At 44.3% G+C, this 18,198-nt stretch overlaps 1 protein-coding gene across 7 annotated transcripts in view; it reads right to left on the reverse strand.

Annotated features, from left to right (window-relative positions):
* Nucleotides 1-18,198, reverse strand: part of TBC1D1 (TBC1 domain family member 1) — a 216,615-nt gene that overhangs the window by 130,173 nt on the left and 68,244 nt on the right. For 3 of the 7 annotated variants that reach the window (XM_080645399.1, XM_080645400.1, XM_080645398.1), the window contains exon 1: nucleotides 8,012-8,205. The exons of the other annotated variants lie outside the window; for them this stretch is intronic. In XM_080645399.1, the coding sequence (XP_080501525.1) occupies nucleotides 8,012-8,041 (30 nt within the window). In that variant the 5' untranslated portion in view covers nucleotides 8,042-8,205. Of the gene's footprint in view, nucleotides 1-8,011; nucleotides 8,206-18,198 lie in introns of those variants that run through there. 7 annotated transcript variants of the gene reach the window in all.

Raw genomic sequence — 18,198 nt, forward strand, 5'->3', positions numbered from 1 at the left:
ACCACCACCAGTATTTCTTATTCCTTTCCACAATCTATCAGGGGTCCTCAAACTTTTTAAACAGGGGGCCAGTTCACTGTTCCTCAGACCGTTGGAGGGCCGGACTATAGTTTAAAAAAAAAAACTATGAACAAATTCCTATGCGCACTGCGGGCCCGGGATGAGTCGGCTGCTAAGCAGGACAGGCAGCGGCCCCCGATGATCCGGATAAATGTCCTCGGCGGGCCGCATGTGGCCCGTGGGCCATAGTTTGAGGACGCCTGACCCATCAACTCAATCATCTTTCTCTTAAAGACGTAGCTCAGACCTCACCTCCTTCAAAGGTCTCCCCGGAAGCCCCAGCTGAGTGATTCCCTCTGCATGCACCTGTATTATCACATTTACTATCTTCCTGGGTGCCTTCTCCCTGCTAGATGACAAGCTGCGTGAAGGCTGGGCCCATGGCCGGCTCATCTCTGGAGCCACGGTGCCCAGCACCACACATGCACTAAGCCATGGACTTAAATCACAAAGTCAACCATGTTTTAAACAACTTAGAGTCACTACTGTTCTTCACCATTTCCTAAGCACACTTTGGCATTATTCAATTTTGAAACAGGATCTACTTTCTTTTTTTTAAGATAAATACAGAATATACTTGATGAGAAAACAGGCTCAGCAAAGTTACCCAAAGTAACTAAACAAAGCCTGTGAATTTAATTCCATTATAACACCTGACAGATATAAAAATAATTTGCAGGAAAGGTACCAAAGTACATGAACACTAAAAAAAAATTTTTCCCATTATGTCTTTCTTATAAACCTAACAAATAGTGCAGAAGGCTGCTGGTTCATCACTCTTCCAAGAGTAAAATCTGAGATAATAGAAATAATGGGAAATTAGGGATACTTGTTTAGATTCACAAATATAACCAATATAAAGTATTGCTTTTCTGTTTTATAGATGGTCCTGAATATCACTGTGTATGATAAAATAAAATTTAAAAGGACTAATTTATTATTTTTACTCATTATAAGTTAACAACCAAAAGAAAGGGGAGGGGGTAACTCTACATCATATGTCATCAGGGAAATGCAAATTAAAGCAACAATGAGACACCACCACACGACTATTAGAATGGCCACAATCTGACGAGGCCAAATGCAGGTGAGGATGTGGAGCAACAGAACTCCCTGTCACTGCTGGTGGGAAGCAAATGTTACAGCCACTTTGGTAGGCAGCTTGACAGCTGATGTTCTTCTGAGAAAAATCAAGCTCCCGTATTAAAAGAGAAGAGATACATTATACACTCGTACCCCATCTCCCACAGCTGCCGCGAAACCTATAATTGCTCTTTTAAAAAGTCTATTTAAAACTACACATATTCTTACCGTATGATCCAGCAACTGTGCTCCCTGGCATTTACCCAAAGGAGGTGAAAACTTATATCCACACAAAAACCTGCTCACAGATGTTTAAAGCCGCTTATTCATAATTGTCAAAACTTGGAAGCAACTAAGATGTCCTTCTATAGATGAACAGATAAACTTGGTCCATCCAGACAAGGGAATATTATTCAGCACTAAAAAGGGAGCAATCAAGCCATGGAAAGACACAAAAGAAACTTAAATGTACATTGCTAAGTGAAAGCCAATCTGAAAAAGATACATACTTTATGATTCCAACTATATGACATTCCGGAAAAGGCAAAATGATAAAGGTCAGTGGTTGCCAGGGGGTGAGGGGAGGAAGAGATGAACAGGCAGGGCACGGAGGATTTTTAGGACAGTGGAGCTTTTTGGTATATACTACATGTCATTATACACTTGTCCAAACACACAGAATATACAACACCAAGAATGAACTGTAGACTTGGGTAATAATCATACTATGTCAGTGCAGGTTTAGCAACTGTAACAAACGTACCAGCGTGGTTGGGGATATGGTTAACGGGGGAGGTTATGCATGTGCGGGAACAGAGGATCTACGGGAAATCTCTGAACCTTCTGCTTAATTTTGCTGTGAAACCTATAATTGCTCTTTTTAAAAGTCTACTTAAAAATGAGAGGGGGGGACAATGAGTCTATTTATTTAATAATAATCTGATTACTACTCTGTTAGTATCCTAATGGTATTTGAGGTAAAGTTAAATATACTGAAAAAAAAAGAAAGGCTGGCAATGTATTTTTAAATTTCAATAAACTAAAGAGTTAATATGTAAAAAGTTCAATTTTTTTTAAAGGTGCAAGAGCACACAGTGTAAAATCTTCCTTCCACTCCTGTTTCCCAGACACCCAACTTCAAGGTTACTGTTGATTTTAAGTTTTATTTCATTAATTTATACTGTTATCCTCCCAGAAGATACAAGGAACTAACCTGAAATCATGGCATTAGTTTAGAAAAAAAAAATTAGCAACTCCTATGTCTAAAGGTAGCTGTAACAGAAAACACAGACAGTAAGAACGCCAAGTGTGGTCCCCAGACCAGCAGCACCAACATCGCCAGGGTGCTTGTTGCAAATGCAGGACCTTGGGTTCCATCCCAGACCTTCTAAAGCAGAACTGCATTTGAACAAGATGCCCAAGTGATCTGTATGTACTGGCATAAAACACAACACCACCTCTGTTTTCATGGGGCTTACGGGCTAGGAGGAGAGATAAAATATTCAAATAACTGTAACTCAAGGCCTCACACGGAATGGACTATGTGGCTACGAGAGTCTGGGCAAAGATCTGCTTTAGTCCCTACAGGGATCCCCACTGCCCAGGATAAAATGCCAGCTCCTCTGAAGGGGTCTGTGTGCCACGTGCATCCTGGCCCCTGCTCCCCTGGCCAGTCTCACCCTCTGCTATTCCCTATAGCGGACTCTCCTTCCAGCCTGACCAGCAGCCTGTACCTGAGGCTCCTCCCACGTGCTTGCAGGCCTTCCTCTGCACGTGCTACTCCAACTGCCTGCCACCCTTGGGTGACTCCTCTTTGACCACCTTCACGCGGGGCCAGAGCCTCCCTTCTCTCCCAGGCCACAGCCCAGCTGGCAGGTGGTCTAACCTCCCCTTGCAGAGCAGCTCCCACAGGGCAGAGGTCATGCCCTAGGACTTATCTTCTACCATGTGTAGTACAATTCAGCGAATGAACGAATGAATGAGTGAATGAATGAATGAATGATCGGAGATGTTTCCGGGAAGGGGTGAAAGATGGGGCAGAGGCACACATAGGCTAAGATCGGTTTAGGGAATGTGGAAAACAAACTAACGTTTGCTTTTTTCTCTTTAGGAGCACTGCTCTGGGCTTGTGGGTGAGGCGGAGTTCCTATCCCTGCTTTTCTCCATTCTCTCTTAGCAAAACCTCCCTGGGCCCCCAAAGCCAAGAGGAGCTACTACCACCGCCAGACAAACATGCCCCCAGGTTCTCAGCTGAAATCTCATTTGGGGCCACATTAGCTTTGCTGAGCAAAGTCAGCAAATTTTTCAAATTCTAGGGAAGGTTTAACTCTGACAACAAGTTTCCCCTCTTTATTAAACTCAAACATCCACTAATTAAAAGTCATATAAGTCTACAGGAGAGAAAAAGCCTTTTAATATATTATTTTTAAATAACCCATCACATAAAGCTAGGACATACCAACATGGGACTGACTTGAGGAATTGCTGCCTGAACACTGGCTAGTCCAGTGGTCGGCAAACTCATTAGTCAACAGAGCCAAATATCAACAGTACAACGATTGAAATTTCTCTTGAGAGCCAAATTTTTTAAACTTAAACTTCTTCTAACGCCACTTCTTCAAAACAGACTCGCCCAGGCTGTGGTATTTTGTGGAAGAGCCACACTCAAGGGGCCAAAGAGCCGCATGTGGCTCGCGAGCCCCAGTTTGCCGACCACTGGGCCGCTAGTCAGATCACACCTTATAGGGAGGCTGCTGTGTGCTGTGCTAACAGAAAGGCGAGTCCAACTGATCCAAGGCACCCGAGGTGGGCTGCTCCAGTCTGCAGAAAACCTCAGAGGTAAATAAATAAATAAGCCCCGTGACTGGGCACAGCTGCGCCTGAAAGCCGTGGTTAGAAGCAGCTCAACAAAGGACATGCTGCACTTATACTCAACGCAGAAGTAATTAGCTGCCTGGTCATTTGCAGCAACCTCAGACAAACAAGATAGCAAAGCCACTGGGTCACATCATCTCAGAAGATAAAGCACGATTATGTATCCACTGGCGCTCCTTCCTCACTCCCCAAGTCCCAGCCCCACCATCACCTCTTGCCCGAACAACAGTCTATCTGCTTCCAGGGCCTGAGGTCACCCCCATTCTTTTACACCCTCTAATGGCTTCCATTGCACTGTAAAGAAAATCCAAACCTGTGTGGCACCTGCAGAGCCTTAATGGTCTGGCCCAGATTACCCCTCTGGCTTCAGGGTCTACCTGCCTTCTTCCTACTGCTTCAACAGGCCCACCTGGTGCCACCTCCAGGCCTTGCAAGGTCCCTGCTGCTCCCTCTGCCTGGACCATGTTTAGTGCCCCCTTACCCACGCTGATGAAATGTCACTTCCTCGCCACCCCAGGCCCCAGTCACTCTATCAAACTGCCTTGTTTACTTCCTGGCACTCACCACCATCTGAAATTACCTTGGTCATCTGTTAGCCTACTTCTTCTAGCTGTCTCTCCTATCTAGCATTCAAGCTCCATAAAAACATGGGACTAGGTCTGCCTTATTCACTACTTAATCTCCAGTTCTTCAAACAGTACCTGACACATAGTAGGTGCTCCATAAATATCTGCATCAAAAACAATTTTTTACTTTTTTTTTTTTTGCATCAAAAACATTTTGTTGAATGACATTAAATGAATAATGGCTGCAAAACTATGTTTTAAGCAAGGCCAAAATATGAGAAACCTGGTATTACATAAAATATCTATTAGTAATCGATTGTTTGTTTTACAGAAGGTTTCATTCCTTCCCTAATGCATTTTTAAGTATTTGGCTTACGAAACTTCAGTGTCCATTTTTTAAAGGCTAAACCCATTGGGCAAAGTGAACTAACTCCCCAGGGCGTGAGCAGGGCCTGGTACACAGAAGGCACCCAATAAACATCTGCTGAATAAATACATGAGCACTGGAAAATAACTTAATACAAGGCCTAAACTATATGAAACTGCACTTGGATTTGAGAACACAGCAAATTTGACTGTATTTAGGTCCCATTTTCCATTTTACCTGATAAATGGACATATATATTTATAATCCGCTAATCTGAGGTACTAGCAATAATCTTAGCTATAATCTTTACAGGCAGGTGCAATTCAGAAAGTCGCCTGGCAGTTCTGCTGCGGTTAAGTCTTCACCAACTGATATATGGAGGCATAGAAATACTCTAAACTGCCAGGTTGCTGGAGTATTGGTTTAGTATGAACATCACAAAGCTTGAGAGGTTTGTTTTTACTTATAATCTATGTAAAAACACTCAAGTGCTCCCAAAGGGAGACTAATCAAGAAACCACACCTCTATATAACCGGGCCCTGTTTGTGATACAATGCATGCCTGCTTTAATGTTCCAGGTCATGCCCAATATAAAACAAACCAAAAAAAAAAGCATATTATTGTTTTCTTTTTTTAACAGATAATCTCTTTGAAATAAAATTCTTCCCTGTTTTGGCTTTATTCTTACACCATAAAATTGCTCACTGTAAACAGTCATGTAATATTAATGCATCACCCAAGAAAAACAAGTTCATGTTCAGGTATCCATCTGCTCCTAGTTACACCCACTCCCCTTTCCTACCAGCTGTTGAGGTGCAGTTTGCAAAGGTCAAAATTGAAAATAAAATTAGATGTCAGGTGTGTGCTATATGCACTTGTGTGTTTTTGAAGGGTCATTCTAAAACCAAATATAAATGCACTTGGGGATTATGCACATTGTGTGCATTATCTGTGCCTCTTGTTTCTGCTTTTAAAACATTCCCTAATCTATAATGCAAAGTGTGTTAATGACTTCTCTAAACTGAAAACCAAATTCCATAGAAAGTCACCTTATAATCTATAGCCCCAATAAATAAACTTTCATAGTCTAAAAGCTCTTACAGAATAACATATTGTCTATAAAAATCAATTTCAGGATGCGATTTATAATAGCACACCATCTACAAGAAATAAAATATAAAGTAAAAATATTTTTAAAAATTATGCTGACAACTGTAAAATTTGCTCCAAAAACAATTCAGTTTGTTGTTGGTTTTGTTCTGCAGTTTAAATAACTTTGGAATAACATGATTCAGAATTTAGATCCAATTATTAACATATAGTTCATTTACATAAGCTTTTTAAAAGTGTTGCTAGTTGGCTGACAATCCTTATAAAAGTCATTATTATTATTATTATTTTAAATAAGGTTTTGGGGTCTGGTGTTCTCACTGTCACCTCCGCAGGCCAATGTAAACTACAAAATCCATCCCACTCACATAGAGAAAAGTATTTTATTAAATACATTTTGGAAAAGTAAATAAAACTATCAAACAGTACTGACAATATGTTGGGTTTTTTGTTTTTGTTTTTTTTTTTAGATTTACTTCTTATTGATTTTAAAATTAAAAAACATGAGTTCCAATTTTTTTTCTCCTTTTGGCCTTAGAGCATAAATATATAAAAATAGATTCAAATCCTCAACCTAGACTAAGTAAAATATAACCAGACCACACAGCGTGAATTACTTTTTAAACTACATAATACCATTTTTAAAAATTAGCATTATTTATAAAAGCCATTATATTAGCTGTCAATTCAAATCAGAAAATCTGGACATTATCAATTTTTCTTTAGCAAAAAGTGATGATTCAAAACTTTTTTGTCATTTCATTTTCCCACCAGCTGTGTTTCAGGAAGTGAAGATTCTCTGAGGCTTCAGTGATGGAATAGGACATAGCACCTGTCTAATAACTAATCTCATTCGGTTTCTGTGTCTCCATTTTATTAAAACCTAAATGACAGGCAAAGCCTTACCTGCCTCATTAACAGGTACTCATAGAAATGTACTTTCAAATAACACTCTAAAGCGTTGCATCATAACTAGAGCTAGAACGACCACCTAACTAGTATCCATAAAGGGTCACAGAATGGCTAAGGGGTTTTCTCAATGTGAGCTTATTACTCAACCTGCCATACCCAGGGAGCAGCCCTGCTAAGGTGCTAGCAAAGGGAGGGGTCCTGGGGACCGAGAAAGATGCCCCATTGCCCTGCTGGCCCTAGAGGCTGTGAGGGATGCAACATTCAAAACACACAAACACCTGGTACTCCGGGGGGCATTATTCTGTCTGTTACTGTGTTCTCAGGCTGGTGGGAACTCTGGAAACCTCCTCCTATCGCTTCCTTTTAGCAGTAGTGAAACTGCTCTGGATTTGTAACTCTCGGTCATTCTGAAGGCGCCAACGACCTGAAAATAAAACTTTAAGGAACTAGAGAGCAAAGAACTGACGCTTAAGACTCAGACTTCAGAAACCTTGCTTTTGAAACCAGGGAGTTAAAAACAAAAGACAGGCACCCTCTGGGTGCACTGAGTTCATCAGCCTCGTGGACATCCTTAGTGTACCATCCCAGGCAACCAATCACACACCGAGATCCAGGAGGATGATACACGGGCCCCCAAGCCAGGAAACACCAGGCGGTGAGTCCAAGGTGGGGAGGGAGGGACAGCAGGGCCAGAACAGCTGATCGCCAGGAGCGAACCCCTGGGTCCCCGTGGGCAGCCTCATTCTCCCCATCTGTGAAATGGGCGTGACACCACTTGCCCCTTTGCTCCACCGAGACGGACACGAATGAATGAGAACCACCAGGACAACGACCTGGGATGCACTGGCCGCTCTCCCCGAGGACCCGGGGCTGCGGGGCGCCCCCGCCGCGGGCGGCCCGGCTCAGTCGGACCCCGGCCACTAACGCTCCCCACGCTCCGGACCCCCGAAGGCCTGACAGTTACAACTGTTCCCAGGACCGCGCCCGCCGGGACACCAGCTCCCAGGGCCGTCTGCTACGGTAACGGACGCCGCCTACCTTGGCCACCCAGCTGAACAATGGTGACATTGCGGGCCGGGCTGCTGCTCCTCGCCCGCCGCTCCCGCTCACTCCCGCCGCCAGCTCGTGGAGCGGCGGACAGCCGGGGGCGGGCTCCGGGCGCAGCGGGGCGCGGGCATGGCTCCCCCGCGCTGACGGCGGCTGAGGAGGTGGCGGCGGGCTCCTCCCCACGCGTCACTGCCTGGAGGGTCGCGCCCGCGGGACTGCCCGACCCAGAAAGGGAAGTGGGTGGGGACAACGCGGGGAGGGACGGGGGAGGGGGAGCGCCAGCCCCGCCCTCACCCCCCACCCCCACCCGCTGGCTCGGGCTCGCGGCGGGAAGTTGGGAGGCGCAGGGTCCCCCTGCTCTGGGCTGCCCCGCGCGCAGCTCGGGGAGGAGGAGGAGTCCAAACCCTGAACGCTAGGGACGCGGCTTTCTAGACTAGAAATCCCTGTCTCTGAGGTTTGATCGGAGCCCCAGAGTTGGAGAGAACACAAAGCCCGCCCAACTTTCCAGGGGTTACCCCCACCCCTAAAGTCGGGAGATTGCTGGTAACAAAAGGACCAGTGTTTCCCCAGCTCCTAATAACCTTTATGTAATCGAAGGTGGTTTTCTCAGAGTCAGACAACTCGGCTATTGAGACTAGAAAAGGGCGGAGGAAAAGAGCCTCCAGCTCCTGCCAGCCCAGGTTGTAGCGACGGGAGAAACGTTGGTTTCACCAGTTCTCTTCCAGGGCGAGATGATAAGACAAGTGTAGTAGTCAGTTTATAGCTACAAAGGTTAGATTGAGTTTCAAACCCAGACACCCGAGAGTTCCACGTTGAAAAAACAAATAAAATTAAAAAGGCCAAAGGTCTCATAGCGGATGCATGTGTCATGCATGCTGAGCCACTCACTGAGTTCCAATGGGCCACCCCAGCCCAAGAATTTCACTTCTCTTTCCTTTTGTCATATCAATTGTGCATTATCTTCATGATAGGTTAGTAAGCCCTTTTAATGATATTCCCCAAATGCCTGGCATCTGAGTTAGGTGGGTATATTAGTTTTCTATTGCTCAGTTACAAAATACCCCAAATCTGAGACGCTTAAAACAACAGTTTCTGGCTCAAGGTCTCTCTTGCGATTGCTGTTAGCTGGGGCTGCAGGCACCTCAAGACGGGGCTGGGACTGAAGGGTCCCCTTTCTCTGTCACTCACTAGCTGTTTTCAGGATTCAGTTCCTTGCAGGCCCTGGGTCTCTGCCTCGGTTTCTTGCTGCATCATGGTGGTCCTTTTATTCTCCTTCCCAGTGGGGTGCATGGGAATAAGGTAAAGGATAAAGGCATGGGGGGGGGGGGTTCAAAAGTGATATCATTCTAACAGAAGTATCTGGATAATTGAAAATAGCCTTAGAAGCATCCTCGGGAAGTGGTTTTCTTTTATTCTTTTAAGCAGAGATATTCCCTAAAGAAATTAAAAGGTAGAAAAGGGGAGTGCATTTGTAGTCATTTAACCACATCTCTCCCTGTTACCACATCACTTCCCAGAGCAAGTGGAAGAGATGGAGGCTGAGAGCTCCATTAAAATCAAAGACCAGCAGCCTGGATATCACCTGACAATTTGTTAGAAATGCAGGCCCTGACCTAATCCAGATCTACTGAGTCAGAGCCTTCATTTCACCATGAGTCCAGGTAGCACATTAAAGTTTGAGAATGCACTTGTATGTGAGATTTATTGACATTGGTCTAATAATAATCATCATCATAAATTACTGACAAACAACCCCCTAAGAAGGCAGCTAAAACTGTCCTGTGTCCTTGGAATGGTGTGAACTAGCTGAGCTAGAGAGAAATCTCGAGAGTTCCTAGGCAACAACATAGTTTTGATGGGAGTGGATGGGCAGCTGGGGACCCGGTGGAGCAAGCTGGACTGATGACAAACATCATCATACTCCAACACTCCATCCCTCAGCTTTACAGGAATGCTCAGAACTTAGAAGCAACAGTGGGGAGAGAATGAGAGGAGCCCGAAATTGACTAAAGAAACCTGAATTACCTCTAACTGATTCAGATCCATTTTCTGCTACTTGCGTAGGAGGTGGGGAAGCAAAAAAACCCAAACATTTTTTTCATTAAATTTAGGAGAATAAAAATTGCACTTCTTACCAAAAAAAAAAAAAAAAAAATTGAATTCAGACCAAATCAGGAATGTAATACAGTACAACGGGATAGTGTGTAGGTGAAATAGGGAAGCTTTTAAACAAAAACTTCATTTGTTTAAACCTGAATCCACATATACACATACAGTGGAGGCCCTTGCAGAACTTGGTCTGAACTTGCCTAAAGCTGACATATCTTTTAGACTCACAGAGGTCTCCCGCTGCTCCAGGTCTCCCTGGTCCAGGACTGGGCAAAATCACTCATTTCATGGGCACCTAAGTGCCTTTCCACAGGGTAGATTTGTAAGGTGTGGAGCTCTAACACCAAATATTTTAAGAAATACACATGAAAGATCTTATGTTAATTCACTACCAACATGTGGCTTACCAGTCACACCGCACAAAGAAATTCTGTTATAATCTGAAATTTCATTACAGGGAAACTGTTAACATCCGACAATCTAACTGACCCCACACCCAAATGGATAAATTTTTCTTAAAACATCACACTCCCTCCCATCTGAAAAATGTATCCTTCTCCCAAGAAACTGGATATTCCCCCAGGGAAGAACTGTATGTGGACCAGGGATCAATAATTTTTAACAGCTCCCTGTGATTCTCTTTCAGCCAGAATTGAGAATCGCTGCAGACAGGACAGTCACTGCTCAAAGATGCTGATGGTTCTGAGACCCAATAGTCTATCAGCGTTATCTGTGGTGCGGAGGGCGGGGGTGGAGGGATTAGGTGGGGAAGGAAGGCTGATATTGTGGCTGCTCTAGGGCAGGGTCTAATTCTCAAATACCTCAGAGGGTAGGCAGGTCATATAAATCTGTGAAGAGGGCCATGTGTGAGACAATAAGGAATGAATGGATTGTGGCATCTTGGAGAAGGTGTGCTCAATTATTAAAACTCTACACACCACTCAAAACGTGTCAGCCAAATGAATTCAGCCTGAGAGATTAATATTGGTGGTGACCTCTAGGTCTACTTAAGCTTGGAGAAGTGTGTGTGTGTGTGTGTGTGTGTGTGTGTGTGTGTGTATTTTTTCTCCTAAAGTGATTCTGATTGCCAACTAGAATTGACAACCACTTCCATAGTTCTAGATCACTTATTTAAAAAAAAAAAAAAGAAAAGATATGGTTGCTCTGTGGAGAGGAAGAGACTATCCAGACAGGACTGTAGAGATCTACACAAGTAGGATCTACAGAAAATACAACACTTTAAAAGAGTTATTTAATCTCTCACCATCTCGGTTCTCCTGAGACATTAAGGAAGGAGTTGAAAAAAGGAAGAATTACTCCCCTATAAGCCTGACCCTAACCTCCCCCCAAACAAACCCGAACACTCCTGCCCACTCTTCTGCCATTTTCCTCCTTCGAGGAGGAGCAAGAGGCAAGGACAGTGCAACCTTCTGAGAGTTGGGAGGTTCACGGAGAGGCTGCTCTCCAACTAATGTGGGGAGGCAGGAAGACGCCAAAGCATGACCTCACCCTACCAGCCTGCTCCCCCCAGTTCCCTCCAAGACCTGGTTAAAAACAGAGCCACTGCAATACCAATAGCCAGGAAACTCAACTTCAGATGAATCAGAACCACTTGACACTTGGCAACTACAACTGACAATATGTGGTTTTTTCCACACCACCACATTCTTCTCTGGCGCGGGCCTGAGAGCCCTACCGTTCAACTCAATTCTGACCCTGTCTACCTGGAGACACCGTCAGGTCCCACAGATTACAGGCCTGATCCTACAACACTGTTCCCTCTCCCCCCACTTCAGATGCCAGTCCCAAATCCAGGTTGTCACCTGCGCTTCTGACCAACTGGCTATAAATCACAGGCTCTCACAACCCCTTTCTTGGGTTCAATTAATTTATAGCATGGCTAACAGGACTCAGAAACCTTTTACTTACACGTTTAATGGTTTATTACAAAAAGCTGTAACTCAGAATCAGCCGGATGGAAGAGCTGAAGAGGGCAAGGTATGGAGAAAGCGCACAGACCTTCCACGCCCTCTGGGAGCGAGCGGCACCCTTCCTGCTTCCACATGTGCTCACCAACCTGGACGTTCCCTGAGCCCCATCATTTGGGTTTTTATGGGGGTTCCATTACATAAGCATCACTGATTAGATCACTAGCACTAGGTGACTGAAGTCAAGCTCTAGCCCCTCTCCCCTCCCCAGAGGTTAGGGAGCAAGACTGAAAACTTCAACCCTTTAATCCTGTGGTTGGTTCCCCTGGCAACCAACCTCCAACCTTTGCTGACTTAGTCGCCTCATTAACATAACAAAAGACACCTTTCTCATTCTCTTCCCAGGAAATTCCAAGGGTTTTATGAGCTCTGTGCCGGGAAGGTAGACAAAGACCAAATATAAAGGGTGTCCCCCCCAAAAAATGTATACACACATTAACAGCTGATAGCTCAATTTTGAATATGAAATGTATTTTAATAAACGCTGCCTTTATAATTATTCAGTGTATGCATACATTTTGCGGGGACACCCTATATGCTTCTTATTATAAATCACAATATCACAGCAGCTGATCAGCAGTTTATTCAGTTTGAGAATATTCATCAGCACCTGTTGTATAAAGCAACACGTGTCCTTACGAGAAACAGCAAAAGTGATCACACCTGAACCCCTCAAGGGGCAGAGAGGGGAGCAGGAAGATCAGGCAGGGAAGAGCTGCCAGAGGAATGAAAGGTAGCTGCCTGGCTGGAAGACTTCAGGACTTCTTTCTACAGATGGTGATGAGGGAGGGGCTTTCCCAGAAGGAGGACCCCAGCTGCACCCATGCATAGAGGACTGGCGTTCACCTCCTGCAATCAAGCCCTACCAGAACAGACAGGGCAGAAATAAGAGCTCACATTGAAGAGAGAGAATATTAGTAAATTGTAGTTTGACAGCGTGCAGTCATACCTCACCAGCGTAAAAGTCTGTTTCAAGAAAAAATATTTGCTGAGAATACTATCAAGTCCAGAAAAGTCACTATATATATATATATATATATATATATATATATATATACACACACACACACATATATATATGAATTGAAAACATATGTCCATGAAAAAATGTGTACTTGACTGTTCACGGGAGCATTATTCAAAATAGCTAAAAAGTGGAAACCACCTAAATGTTCATCAATTGAAGAATGAATAAACAAAATGTAGTATACCCACAGAATGGAATATTATCCTATATAATAAAAGGCTAATATGCAAATTGTCCCCTCGGGAGTTCAACCACTCACTATGATGTGCGCTGACCACCAGGGGGCAGCACGGGACAAAGGAAGGCCCTGGCCGGCAGCCAGCAGCCGGGGAAGGAAAGCCCCGATTGGCCCTGATCGCCGGCCAGACCAAGGGATCCTACCCATGTACGAATTTTGTGCACTGGGCCTCTAGTTTGGTCATTAAAAGGAATAAAGTACTGATACATGCTAAGACATAAATGGACCTTAAAAACATTACAATGAGTGAAACAAACCAGGCTCAAGAGACTATATATTGTACTAAAGGCCCAGTGCACAAATTTCGTGTACAGGTGCGGTCCCTAGGCCTGGCCGACGATCAAAGCGCAAGTGTCTGGTGTGGAAGGGCAGGTCCCAGCTGATCTCTGGGCCCCCATGCGCCCCCCTCCACCTGAGTCACGGCGCCCGAGTCCCCACGCGGAGATGCGGTGAGCACTGCTGGATGCCGCAGGCCGGGGTGCAGCATGGGCCTCTGGGCCGCCCAGCGGTGCTGCACGGAAGCTGGGCAGGCAGCACACTCTCTCCCAGCCGGCCTCGCAGACCAGCTCCTGTGTGAACCCACAGGGAGCCTGACTGGCCCCTGCGGTCCCCGCGGCTGTGGCCCGGCTCACCTGGAAGAGGCCGCATGGGTTCAGAGCGGGCTTCTGGCGGGTGCCTGGCATCTGAGCACAGGGGCTTCCCCAGCGCCAGAGCCCTGGTGTCCCGGGGAGGTAGCAGGGGGAGTGAAAGTGAGCTTGGCGGACACCCCACATTCTCACCGCACCTCGGTCCCTGTCACCGCCCCCCCCCCCGCCCCCCAGGTAGCCTGCGAGAGGTTGCAGCGCATCACCGATGCCCGCTATGTCTCGCACCGCCCCCCTGGTAGTCAGCACACATCATAGCGAGCGGTCAAACGACCACCCGAGGGGACAATTTGCATATTAGGCTTTATTATATAGGATGGTTCCATTTATAAGAAATATCCAGAATAAGCAATCCATAGAGACAGGCAGTAGATTCATAGTTTCCAGAGACTGGTGGGGAGGGAAGAATGAGGAGTGTCTGCTAATGAGTTTCTTTTGGGGATGATGAAATTATTTTGGAATTAGTGGTGTTATGAATATACTAAATACCCAAATTTCATGGTATGTGAATTATATCTTAATTTTTTAAATCCCTCTATCTGATAATAGTTGAATGACTTTAGGTAAATTAATTTCCTGAGGCTTTATAAATAATAGAACCCACACTTCAAAGGGGGTTAAATAAGATGCATATAAAGCACTGAGCCTGAGTCCTTGCATATAGCAAGTGCTCAGCAAATGTTAGCTGTAGTAGAAATATTAGTCGTAGCAGTGATTGCTGTTGGTTAGTAATGGGTATGTGTGGTGGTTAATTTTACTGTCACCTGGTCTGGACTAAGGCACGCTCAGATAGCTGGTAAACATTACTTCAGGGTGTATCTGTGAGGGTGCCTCTGGATAGAGATTAGCATTTGAGTCAGTAAAGATTACCCTCACCAGTGTTGGGTATACCACCCAGTCTTTGGCCTGAATAGAACAGAAAGGCTGAGGGGCAAATGTGCTCTCTGCTTGAGCTGAGACATCCATCTTCTCCTGCCCTTGAACATCAGCACTCCTGGTCCTCCAGCCTCCGGACTCAGACCAGGACGTCCACCATCAGATCCCCAGCTCTCAGGCCTTGGACTTGTACTGAGTCACACCATTAGCTTTCCTAGCTCTCCTTCCTTCAGATGGCAGACCCTGGAACTTCCTCCATAATCACATGAACCAATTCCTATAATAAATCTCCTCTGAGAGAGAGAGAGAGAGAGAGAGAGAGAGAGAGTTGTTTCTGTTTCTCTGGAGAACCTTGACTACTACAGTATGTTATTAATGTAGAAATAATACAGAAGTGATGGGCTGGAGGTCTCAAGATCTTGGTGGGGTTTATGCACAGTACAAACAGTTGAGATCAAACAGGAGAGTGCGTGTTAGCCTAAACCAGTGGTCGGCAAACCTCGGCTCTCGAGCCGCCGTTTGTCGCTCTGTTGACTAATGAGTTTGCTGACCACTGGCCTAAACTAATTCGGGGCTGGGTGGGCCCCGGACGTCTCTCAATATTTCCTCTCTCTTTTTATGAGTGCTATGCCTAGCAGCATGACTGCTCCATGTGTTACTTTATAAGCCACACAGTGAATCCTCCAAGTTTCTCTGGGAAATTCCTATCATTCCAGCTGGGCAGATTTGGAGTGCACAAGCACTACTAGCCCTGCTCACCTTCCCACAGCTCAGAAATTCCTCCCTAAGCAATGGATTCCGTTCACTCACAATCCCCTACCACTCTTGCCCACAATCCTTTCTCTAAAGCACACACATGCACTCACATTTTAAATCACGCTAACTTAAAAAACAGTCTCTGAGTGACAAGACCGAGTACTCTGAAGACTGGCTTCTGAGCAAAGGTACTCAATAAATTGGTGAATGAGTGAAAGAAGTGCAGGGGGGAAGTAAGAGGACATATTTGAAGGCTTATTTGGAGGTAGACAAGTTCAGGTGACAGGCTTATTTGGAGGTAGACAAGTTGCACTTTGATAGAACTATGTCAACGTTTAAATTAAGGTCTCTAATTTTATGTTTTGTTTGGAAAGGGAACCAAAACTTGCCACCGTGAAGTTGCCTTTTTGGGATAGTGATTTTTAAGCTGTTTATTAAGAAACAAAAGACTCAGAAAGAATCTTTGACCCACCCCACCTGCCTGCCCAAGAGATTCAGACAGAGAAACCTGCTTCAGGAAGGAGATCTTAGGATGTTCTCCTTAGCCTAGAATTAAGTATGGTGAACAAGAGGGCTTCAGGCTGTGCCCGTTAGCGAGATACCCCTGTGTCCCATTGTCTTCCTCAACTACCTATACATCATCCATTCTCAATTCTAAAATCTAATACCCGCCCCACCTTTTCTCCTTTGCCCAAAATGTCTTATATACCCAAAGCTGCCCCACTGTTTTTGGAATTTTCACGCCTATGTGAATTCCCCACGCACATATATTAAAACTGATTCTCTCCTGTTCATCTGTCTGTTAACAGGATTATTAGCCCAGCCTTGAAGAACTTAGAAGGTGGAAGGAAAAGTATTATTATTTTTTTTAGCCCCCACACGTTGTGTCCAGTCATAGTTTCTTACAAGCCAGAATACTAGCAAGCAGATTTAATAAAAACTTTTCAGTGGTTCCAGCCACCTTCGCTTCACTGTATTTATCCAAAAGCCTTGCAAAGTTAAACGCTGGCTGCAGCCCAATAGAAGTACTAAGACTGCAGTGTGAGAAGGAGAGCCATTGAACTTGTAGCTCCAGAGGGAACCAGACAGCAAGCAACCCCCTAAAGGAAAAAGTTCACACCCGTTTCAGATGCCTTCTTTGTCTCTGCACTCGCCAGTCTTGTTAAAACAAGAAATTTACTTTTTGACACAAATTTATCTCGTCATGAAAATGCTTATGACATTTCTAAACCAGCTAAATTAACATATTTTGCTATTTAAACATCTCTTTCCCTCTCACTATTTTTGCTTAATATATATAATCATGTTCACTTTTTAGTTGGCAAGACATTCCAAAAATAGAAACAGTGTTTTTCTATTTTTAGCTCAGCCTATAAAGTTTAAGCAAATAATCTTCTCTCCAAAGTACTGAACACACATGTTTCAAATTCATGGAAAAATCCAGCGGCAATGAGCTCATAAAAGAAAACACTGAAAATTTAGTCAAAGGTTTTGACATCCTCACCCTGTGTTATAACTAAATATAAATGCTCAACTTTAAACTCAGGCATTTTCATTATAATTTATAATGGAAACATTAAAAACACCACTTAGCACTAATTTCACTAAAAAATAACTTTTTTTTTTCTAAACTGAAAGTTTAGGTTTCTCCTTAAAAATTAGACTGAAAAATATCAATTCCTATCTCCTGATCAAACATATCGGTGAATAAAAATCAGCCCAGCCAGTATGGCTCAACCTATGAACCAGGAGGTCACTGCTTGATTCCTGGTCAGGGCACATGCCCACATTGTGGGCTCAATCCCCAAGGTGGGGCATGGAGGAGGTAGTCAATCAATGATTCTCTCTCATCATTGATGTTTCTGTCTCTCCCACTCCCTTCCTCTCTGAAATCAATAAAAATATTTTTTAAAAGATGTTTTAAAAATCAGATCTAACTTTCTTCCTATAATAAATCATCATTTCCTTTTCTTTAAAAAAGTCAGTTTACTTTTGATTAGAATTATTTCCCACTTCTAAAACAATTCCTATTTGCTCATCTTCATTTAGTTCTTTAAAATGATCAAGTTTCAATCCAGCAATCTCACTCCATATTTACCCAAAGCAATTGAAAACTTATGTCCACACAAAGTCCCGCACATGGATGTCTTTAGCAGCTTTATTATAATTACCAAAACTTGGAAGTATCCAAGATGCCATTTCACAGGTGAATGGCCCCAGAGAGATATTCTGTCCCCTTCCACCATGTGAAGACACACGAGAAGATGACCATCTATGAACGAGGCAGTGGGCTTTCACCACCAGACACTGAATAGGTCAGCACCTTGATCTTGGACTTCCCAGCCTCCACAGCTGTGAGCAATAAATGTCTGTTGTTTATAAGCCACTTTGTCTACGGTGTTTTTGTTATAGCAACCCAATGGACCCAAACAAGTAATAACAATCCTAATCTATATAGATGCTAGTAAAAGCCCAGCAACCGGAACGGTGGAACGACCAGAACAACCAGAACGACCGGTGGCTATGACACGCACTGCGGC

This window comes from Plecotus auritus (genome assembly GCF_963455305.1).
Source record: "Plecotus auritus genome assembly, chromosome: 1".
In the NCBI taxonomy this organism is placed as follows: Eukaryota; Metazoa; Chordata; class Mammalia; order Chiroptera; family Vespertilionidae; genus Plecotus; species Plecotus auritus.